General features: G+C 45.4%; 1 protein-coding gene across 1 annotated transcript in view; it reads left to right on the plus strand.

The window, feature by feature from the left end:
* The window catches only part of NFYB (nuclear transcription factor Y subunit beta), a 21,449-nt gene extending 14,329 nt beyond the window's left edge, over positions 1-7,120 (plus strand). Inside the window, exons 5-8 of the mRNA XM_004700342.2 lie at positions 1,444-1,641; positions 5,267-5,348; positions 6,069-6,148; positions 6,545-7,120. Coding sequence (XP_004700399.2) covers positions 1,444-1,641; positions 5,267-5,348; positions 6,069-6,148; positions 6,545-6,577 — 393 coding nt within the window. The 3' untranslated portion in view covers positions 6,578-7,120. The remainder of the gene's footprint in view (positions 1-1,443; positions 1,642-5,266; positions 5,349-6,068; positions 6,149-6,544) is intronic.
* Positions 7,121-10,250: the final 3,130 nt, after the last annotated feature.

Below are 10,250 nucleotides of genomic sequence, written 5' to 3' on the forward strand. Positions count from 1 at the left end.
GCCATGGGTCAGTGAGGGACGTTGTGTCTCATAGTGGGGCCAGCCATGTGGTCCTCTCTGTGGACTGACTGCTCTGAGCGGGAATATCGTCCTCAAGGCCTGATGGGCCAGGATGTGCGCCACTCTCTTCTCCTCTCCCTTCATCTGCTCCCGTGTGCACTGATCAGACATGTCCCTCTCCCGGAGCTGCAGATTTAGTGCTGTCCTCTGAAATAAATTCTTCTGGGGGGAGGGGCAGGTGTCTACGCAGTTGGGATTGGGGCCAGTCCCTCAGACCTCTCCACTGGTTCCCTATTCCACACTGGCATATTGCATTCACATCTTGGAGCACTGGGTTGAATGAGGCCTGGTCCCTCTTTCCCTGTGGAGATATAAACAATACCCTCCCCTTGGGTGGGTTAGTGCCCTGTGCCCCCACTACCCATTTCTTTTTTTTTGTCGTCCCCCCCCAACTCTCCTTTTTAGTTGGCTGTGTTTATTGAGAATATACCCAGCAGAACTTGTACCCGTTCAGCAGCTTCTGCTTTGTCATGCAGTGACACAGATCCAGTTCAAGCTGTACATCCCTTCCCTGTCTCATTAACCTAATACTCCCTCCCTCGTTTCCCCTCTAACCTCTCGTGAGGCTGGAGTCAATGGGAGTCCACTTAGGGCGGTGGTTCTCAACCTTCCTAATGCCGTGACCCTTTAATACAGTTCCTCATGTGGTGGGGACTCCCAACCATAAAATTATTTTCATTGCTACTTCATAACTAATTTTGCTACTGCTATGAATCGTAATGTAAATCATCTGATATGCAGGATGTATTTTCATTGTTACAAATTGAACATAATTAAAGCATAGTGATTAATTACAAAAACAATATGTAATTGTATATTGTGAAATATTTATTTCTAATGACAAATAAATGAAATTTTGTCTTGAAGTATGGTATAGTATGGGTAACAGTCTTTACACTGGGTACTCATATCTGGGTGTATCTGCATGTGGGCAGACCTGCCTGGAGATGGATAGAGGAGCCGTGTCTCGGTTCCTAAACCCATCGGAAATGTGTTTTCCAATGGTCTTAAGCGACCCTTGTGAAAGGGTTCTTCAACTCCCAAAGGGGTCACGAGTCATGAGACACAGGTTGAGAACCACTGACTTAGGTAGTTCTTAAAAGGGTGGGGTTCCAAAGGCAGCCATTCTGTGCTAATGTAGCTAAACTCTTAATCGCCTTTTGCGAAGGAGTCAGGATATGTGGTCTTGGGGCGCGGGTTCAGGATTACAAGGGTGGGAATTTTGAAACCCTTGTTGTGTTGGGGTTGTTAGCTCCCGCTCCAGAGCTGAAAAGTTGACCTCGCCAACTGGACCAAGGCACGCGGTGTGGTGCTTTTGTGAGTTGACAGGAAGGGGACGGTGGGATTTCCTGCACACTGATTCCCGGCAGTTTCGTTGGTCAGATTGCAAAAGATGCCAAAGAATGTGTTCAAGAGTGTGTGAGTGAGTTCATCAGCTTCATCACGTCCGAGGCGAGCGAGCGGTGCCACCAAGAGAAGCGGAAAACCATCAACGGGGAGGACATTCTCTTTGCCATGTCCACGTTGGGCTTCGACAGCTACGTGGAACCCCTGAAACTGTACCTCCAGAAATTCAGAGAGGTAAGGCCGCCCTCTGGTTCTGCTTTTCATGTCACCTTTTTAAGTGGGTTTGTTACCTGCTCAAAGTTCATTTTAATACTATTGAAGGACAAGGAGGAAAACCTTTAAACCATTCATTGTATCCTCAATTATGGTACAAACTCGAGGAGGAGTAGGTAGTCGTTACCCGACTGGAGGACAGCAGTCTTGTTGTCAGAGCTTTTGGCACACGGAAGCCAGGCGCACTACCTGGAGGCTAAGTCTCAGAGCAAGCACATGGGACCTCTGACCGCAGGCAACGAACTTAAGGACTTTTGCGCCTCAGTTTTCTCAATTGAAAATGAGACTGAGATAGCAGTCGCCTCTCCGTTCTTTGTCTCTGCGAACCTCTGCTGGACAGGAAGCCTAACAACGAGCTAAGCACTCAACAGAAGCTAGCACCTGCTCTCTCAGTTTGCAATCCGTACAAGAGAGCACTGCAAGGTTTGGCACCTGTACGATCATGAAAAGAGGAGATGATATGCAATACCCTTTTCTTCTTGTTGCAGAATTCCCCTAGTTTCCTACTCGATTGATCTTCACCTTGGTCTGAATTTTGTGGAAATAAATTGAGGTCAATTTATTTAATTCCACACTGGGGTCAGATTCACATTGCTTTCAAAATCATTTCTTTAAACAGTATGTTTAACTGCTCCAAAACTCCGAACTCACTGCCAGTGGGTCGATTCTGACTCCCAGGGACCCGACACGACAGACGAGAACTGCCCCTGAGGGCTTCCGAGACGAACTCTTTACTGAAGTGGACAGTCTCACCTTTGTCCTGGGGAGCAGCCAAGGGTCTCGTCCTGCAGGTTGCCAGAAAGCAGCCCAGTGGGTAACCACTAGGTCACCAGCGCTTCTGTGTTTGGTGTTAGGTCCTAACACCCATTGAGAGCCGTGGGGAAGGATAAAAGTAAGAAGAGGATGTGTGAATTCCTCTTGGCATTTTCCCAAAATTTTTGTATGGGACTTGAAGTGAAAACAAAATATTTGAGATTTTTTGATCCAAAAGACACACACACACACCCACACCCCAAGCCCATTGCCAGTGATCCAGTTCTTCACACACACCCAAACCCATTGCCAATGATCCAATTCTACACACACACACACACCCCAAGCCCATTGCCAATGATCCAATTCTTCACACACACCCAAGCCCATTGCCAATGATCCAATTCACACACACACACACACACCAAGCCCATTGCCAATGATCCAATTCTTCACACACACCCAAACCCATTGCCAGTGATCCAATTCTTCACAACCTTTAGGGAAGAGTGGCATTGCCTTACAGGGTTTCCAAGCAACTCTGGGGGGGGAACAGGCTGACTGGTTGGTTGGCACTGCTGACCTTCTGGTTAGTAGCCAAGCACTTGACCATTATATGCCCAAGGGAGCTTCATAAACATAGTGGAAGAATAGAATTAAAAGATGATGGACATTTTCCACAAAAGCCACACCACCCTTACCCCGCTCCCCATAGGTGGCTGAACCACAGCCTTTCTGGGGACCCAAGGCTCTTGCCCATCACGTGAGCCTCCAGCTCCAAGTTGAAAGGTCTTTGCAACCCCTCCGTGCCGGACCTCAGTCCCCTACAGAGGGGCCGGTATGAATAAGGGAAGCATGCCTGGGTCCTTCCAGCTGTCAGGAGTGATGGCGGGGCTGAGGGAACAGCCAGGGTGGACCCCACCACCTCCTGGGCAACACAAGGGACCCAATCTACAGATTCTCAGTGATGGGGGCCTCCAGGCTTAGGAAGCAGAAGGCAACGCAGAGGCCTCCATCCAAGGCAAGGGGGGCAGGAGCTATCAGTATAATTAGCCCACGGTTAGAACCAACACCGCCCTGCCCCCAGCTACATCACCAGGATGTGGCCAGCTTTTAACCCTAGGCCGACGATGCCTTCCCTCCATGCCCCCAGCTGGCGTCTCCCTTACCAAGAGCATTTCCCCACCCAGCTGCCCAAGCACTGTGGCTTGACCTCGAGAGGTTGCCGTAGAACCTGCAATAAGCAGGAGGTTAGTGAAGCTGGATTTCGACGTAACAGGTGTCCAGTGGGCAGCCGCAGCTTTCTCAGAGACCCCCATGGGGCAAGAGGGTCAAACAAATTTGTGTGGAAGTGAGGTATAAGCACAAGGTCAGGGACACAGCTAGGTGCACTCGCTCTGCCCTGTCTGGACCTGGGTGTCCACAGCTCATCATGGTAGTCAGGCAGTGGCCTGGAGACGTATGCATATAATTAACTCTAGACTGTTTTATAACAGATGCCTGACTGGCTAATGCAAAGTGGAATTAAGAGAATGGGATAATTCACGCACATGGCCAGCCGGTTCCATGGCTGCTGCTGCTGCCCCACGAGCTGCAGCACCGAGCGTTTGACATCACACGACGTCCAGACGTGCTCTCATGTACATCTAAGGGCACTTCTCTATTTTTGTTATAGAATTACAGGCCTGTGTATGTCTATTTCAAACCCAACCCACTGCCATTGAGTGGATTCTGGCTCAGAGCCGCCCTAGTTAGGGTTTCCGAAGCTATGAGTCTTTGGACCGAGACAGCCTCATCTTTCTCCCCTGGAGCAGCTGGAAGGTTTGAACTGCCACCGTAGTCCAGCGTTTCCCCAGCAGGACCACCGAGAGACACTGCCATAGGACCAGGTTGGCTCCTAGCAACCTGAGCAGACAGCACAACTGCCCTTCTGGGTTTCCAGGGCTGTCAGTCCTCCCTGAGCAGGACGCTTCATCTTTCCAAATCAACAGATGGTGTATTTGAACGGCTGACCATGCACACAGCAGCCCAGTCATAGCACTACACCCCCAGGTTCCTTCCTTAAATCTATAACAGACTCTAGGTCATTTCATAACAGATGCCTTAATGTCTAATACAAAGGGCTTCATAAAGTAATCCCATTGTCTTTTAATTCCACTTTTTCAAAACTATTGGAAGCCCTCTCACAGATATTAGACACTCTATGTAAAGTAATTATTTATAGGTATGTGAGTCCTCTTTAGGACAGTAAATGCCCTTATAAAATTTGTAGATTTATAAGTGGAATATTTATAGTGTTTCGTAGACTTCTTTATAAGTGGAGTTCTGTCGTCCCTTTGATAGATGTTAGAATACCGTATATACTCACGTATAAGCCGACTGAGTATCAGTGGAGGCACCTTATTTTACCACAAAAACAGCATTAAAAATGTGCTGAAAAACTCGGCTTATGCATGAGTAATTGCCTGTTTTCATCCGGGAGCATTTTCTGTTTCCTAGCACCGGGGCTGGCGCCTGCCCGTTTCTGTCAGCAAGGGATCCTTGGTGGGACTCTGGAGGAAGCGGCTCCCACAAAGAGGTCCAGCCCCGAGAGCTCCCGAGGGCCACTGTCAGGCGGAACTGACCCTGGGCAGAGGGCTTGGTGTTTGAGTTCAGCACAAGTTAGCATTGTGAAGAGCCTCTCAACATGTAAATAATCAGAAATGTTCATTCAAACCCTTTAATGTTCACACTGATAGAAGCTCCCAATTGTAGGCAACACAGAAGCATTCTCATTTGGAGAACTCGTTTCCTCTGATGACCAGTGACGGTTCCCTTGTGTCCCTCCCTCCAGGCGATGAAAGGAGAGAAAGGAATCGGTGGAGCAGTCACAGCTACGGATGGACTGAGTGAGGAGCTCACGGAAGAGGCTTTCAGTAAGTAGCCTTAGAATACATTGACGCAGTTGATCGGTTTCTAGCCGTTGTGCAGACCAAGGTTTAGCACCGGTTACTGCTTGTGGTATGTTGGGCTCTCAGCACTGAGTGTTTGATCACACTCTGTCCAGTAGTTCTTTAGCCCTTTTATTTGAAGCCCGCGAGTGGGAAGCACAGACACTTTAATCCTGCCGACCCACTTCTGCACTGATGGCCCTGACATCCCATAGCCTCTAGTTTTGAGCAAAGATCTGCATGAGATAGGAAGATCAGGAATTGGAGCAGTAATCTACAGACCTTGAGATTGTGTGTAAATTTGAACAGATTTCGTTTTTGAAGATTAAAGACTATGGTGATGTTTTTCATATGAAATATATGTTGTGCTGCCGAACTTGGTTTATAAAAGGGTTGCGCCCAGCAAAGCTGCCTGGTTTGGCTGTAATCCTGAGTCAGCATCCCCAAGCCAGCCTTTCTGCAGAGATACATAAAATGTGGATGTGAAGCTAAAGTACACTTTAGAAGTAAATGCAGGAAGTTGAAGAATGTGATTGGGGAGGTGGTGTATTTGTGGGGGAGCATCCTTAAAAAATGGAAAATTTAGATGTTTGTGATTCTGCCCAGGGTAACATTGAGAAAGTAGCAGGATTGTAAGACCTTTCATGGCCAAGAAAATAGATAAGGTTCCTTTCTCTTAACTTTCTTTTCTTTTTTGCCTTTTAGCTAACCAGTTACCAGCTGGTTTAATAACTGCAGATGGTCAGCAACAAAATGTTATGGTTTACACAACATCCTATCAACAGGTACAGCACCTGCTTTGTATTTTACACTGTTTCCCAAATATATTCTATGTCCCGATTTCTATTTTATTTTTTGCCACCAGCAGTTCATTTCAGTACATTATTATTGCCGAGGACCTGATAACAAAGAGAAGGTAGTCAGTAGTTCTGTATCTCAAAGCATCAGTTCTCTTAATGGTAGAAAGTAATTAGTGTCCATGTGTTTGTGGGAATGATAGTAGAAGGTCCGCCAAACAAAGGTGCTGCCCTCAGTAAAGGGCCTGCCACCGACGGACCGTGGTAGAGACGCTGGTTTTATCGCTCGCTGCGTTTGTTCTTGGAATGCTTATCTACCTGCATGTGGTGCGTCTAAAGCTTCGTTTTCTTTAAATCCCTATGACTTACCACTTCTGCTCGTAGATTTCTGGTGTGCAGCAAATTCAGTTTTCATGATTGGAAAGCACGAGTGGACTGAGGAGTGTGGAGAGGCGAACGAGGCCCTGCGACTCGGGAGCAGAGACGTCGGGAGAAGTGACTGGCCAGAGGTGTCTCTTTGTATATTAAATAGCTGTAATGTAGCTTCCTGATGCTTGACTAATTGAGGTGTTAATTCTGACTCGAGAACCTTTTTCATGAATGATTTTAAAGGAAAAAAATTTGGATTTTAAAGGTATTAAACTATTTTTGTTTTGTACAAGAGTGTGTTGCTCTGTATGACTCCTGTATGCATTGTATATTGCGATTTATTACTGTCAAGAGATTTGTAGACAGTTTCTTATTTTCATATTGAATCATGTTACTTTTGTAATTCAAGCAAGCAGCTGGGTCAATTCATAATGTTTGCCCTTTTAATAAAATGTGAGGGTAGAGTTCATTCTGAATGCAAGTTGCCTTTCTTCTACATTTTGAGTTTGTCTTGGTTATGCGATAGCCTGCATGATAACCTAGCTAGATTTTTTAGCATTTGGTGTATTTATTAAAATGAAAAAAAACCAACTTTTTGTTTTGTTTTATTTTTGGTAAGACGTTCTTAGCTTAAGCAAGCACCCTTTTTAAAAAACAAAAAATTGTTAAGTGAATAAGTGTGAATGTGGAAGCAAATACCCCCGTAACCTTTGTGCCCTTTCAGTGTTGGCACTGTTCCTTGTGCCTGTTGCATAGACTTGGGTACCGGAGCTTTGTGTTAAAGCCAGGTTGGCTTTTGATTTATGCGGTCACGGTGATGGAATTCGCCTGTTTCATGTAGTACCAGTGCTCTTACAATGGTGCCCCCCCCCCTTCGTTTTGTAGATGCTCTTTAACCAAGCGTATCCTCAAATACTATAGTATTTGAATTCCAGAAGAGGACATTCACAGTCTGTCTGACGGTAAAGATCCTCGTTTTATCTTTTCAATGGGGATGCGTTCTACTGCACCACGGGAACCAAGAAGCAGCGGCCGCGTCATGCGTACAGACCTTGCTGCGTGGGTGAACGGATGAAACGAAGAGGGCAGGTGCTGTGGATGTTGTGAAATAGAAGCTGCCAACTTCTGTGCTGTCGTGATCTTTGCAATAAACTCAACTTAGAGAATGTTCCTTTGAATAACTTAGTAGTATGTACTTGTGCTTTGATTTTTTGTAACAGGAGGCTCTATTTTCTCATCAGTTTCTTCTGGTGATAACGGAGGGTCAGCTCTGCTATTGTATCATTTGGGTAATGTCAGCTTTGAAGGCCCTCCTAATTCTAAGGTTGGAGAGGTTTCCAAGATATGAGCTGAAAAGAGACATATATTTTGCTAGAAGGAGCCTTTGGGGGGCATTGTTGGACCAATCGGGTTAATTCTGAAACCTTCAATCCCCATTTAAAATGTTATCTTCATTTAGAGAAAATTCAAAGAGGCAAATTAAAAGCAGGGTGGGATTCAGCAAAACCACCCAGCATCATTACTAGAGGTTGAAATCGCTGATGGAACGCTTGTGGTAAGTAATCATTTGTCCTTTCACTTTGCTAACTATATTTTTTGTAAGAATGGGCTCATCCTGTGCATACTGTTTTTAAAGCCTGCTTTTTTTCACCTAATATATTGTGAACATCTTCCCATTACATAGTAGTCTTCTACCTTATTTTAACTGGCTTTTTATCCTCTTTTCTATCGGACATTTCAGTTGTTTACACTTTACTGATTCTGCATATCCATGACTAGTTTCATAAAACAGATTCTTAAAAAGAGAACTGCTGGCTAACATGCAAATTCTTGAGGCTTTTAATGCTTATGTATGGGTATATTTTCAAAATACATTCCTTTTGATCAGGGCACAGTATGTCACTATATGAGGAGGCTTCATATAGTGGGAAAAATTCCATTTCCCCATGAACTTTTGAAGCCCCTTGTATATAACTGATAAAATCACTTGGCATTTGATTACTAGAACCATCTCTAAAATTAGCTTGAAGATTTGGGCTCTGTTTGAATAAAGGATCAATATAAACAGCTCCATTACATTTAAGAAATATTTAGTGAAAAGAAATTTGACCCATTTAAAAATCTGTCAAGGTATATTTACCAGAACAAATCTCATAATAATTTGCTGGTAGCATTAACAAAGTGGTAGGATAGGTAATTTTGGGGTTATATGACCTTCATATCTCACCAAAAACCAAACCCACTGCCCTTGAGTCAATTCCAATCCTATAGATTTTTAATGGAGCCAACAACCTCATCTTTTCCCCCTGGTGTGCAGCTAACGGATTCGAACCACCAACCTTGTAGTTACCTGAAGGCACCACCAGGGCTCCTAATGACCTTTATGCTCTGACAGAAAAGAAACCTTTGCATTCTGCATGTATCAGGGTCGTAAGTAGTTTCTATACAGAGGAGAGTCAGTGTGGGCATCTTTTATGGCCTATGTTGTACTTAAGTGGAAGTCAACCGCCCTTTCCCCCATCATCTGGACTTAAACCTAAAAATGTTCCACGTCTGTGACTCAGCACTGATGAATCAGAGAAAGGGGCTTGAGTGACTAGGTCGTCGGTGCAGGAGGAGCCAGTACAGAATAGCTTTGGTTTGCCGCCTCAGCCGAGATGCTTAGTTCTGAGGATGCTTATGGTTTCTTTGACTCTGCCTTCTTCCTCAGCGTGAAACCAGCTGCTCAGGCAGAAAGGAAAGAGTGACAGTCGTAGAAAGCCACGGAGTGGGGCCGCTCTGAATGGGAATGACTTCGATGGCATGAGTGAGTGAGTCAGAACTGGCTGCTAACCACAAGGTCAGCAGTTCAAATCCACGAGCTTTCCCTGGGGAGAAAGATGAGCAGAAAGGTGTGCTCCCATGAAGATGTATAGGAAACCCTATATGGAATCTGAGTCAAAATGGACAGTAAATTTGGTTCGTCATATACGATGGTATGTCTTACACGATTTGTAGTTTATTTTCTCTTACAGTATAATATTCAAAAAGTTATTTTCATCAAAAATGTCTTATTTTCTGGTTTGCCTTTGTTAATTAAAGAATTCTACCCCCACCCACTGACGAGTCTATTCTGACTCGTGGTTCTACAGGACAGAATAGAACTACCCCATAGGGTTTTCAAGGCTTTCTCCTGCGGAGTGGCTGGGTAGGTTACGGTTAGCAGTATAGCATTTCGAACACGATGTTTCCAGGGCTCCTCCCAAGGAATCCAAACCCGCTGCAGCCAGACCAGAAACTCACTGCCTTCCAGGCCATTCTGAGTCAGCAACCCTGTCCAGCTGGGTGGAACTGCCTGAGTTTCCTGGAAAACTATGGGAACAGAAAGCTTCGTCTTTCTCCTGAGTGGCTGGTGGTTTTGAACTACTGACCTTGTGGTTAGCAGGCCTAGCCCAGTACTCCACCAGGGCTCCTCCACAGTGACTATAGGGCAGAACACAACTGCTTCCCAGGATTTCCCAGGCTATAAATCTTTATGGAAGCAGACAGCTTCATCTTTCTGTCACAGGCTGGCTGGTAAGGTCGAACCACTGACCTTTCTGTTAGCAGCCCCACATTTAATCCACTGAACTACTAGATATCCTAAGTGAATATCAGTTACCTTTAATACTAACAGCACACTGGGGTCATTCTAACCTGCCCTGTAGGGTCTCTATGAGTCAGCATCAACTCGGTGGCAGTG

This window comes from Echinops telfairi, unplaced genomic scaffold, assembly GCF_000313985.2.
Source record: "Echinops telfairi isolate 266 unplaced genomic scaffold, ASM31398v2 ScPeMD7_2;HRSCAF=8, whole genome shotgun sequence".
Classification (NCBI taxonomy): domain Eukaryota; kingdom Metazoa; phylum Chordata; class Mammalia; order Afrosoricida; family Tenrecidae; genus Echinops; species Echinops telfairi.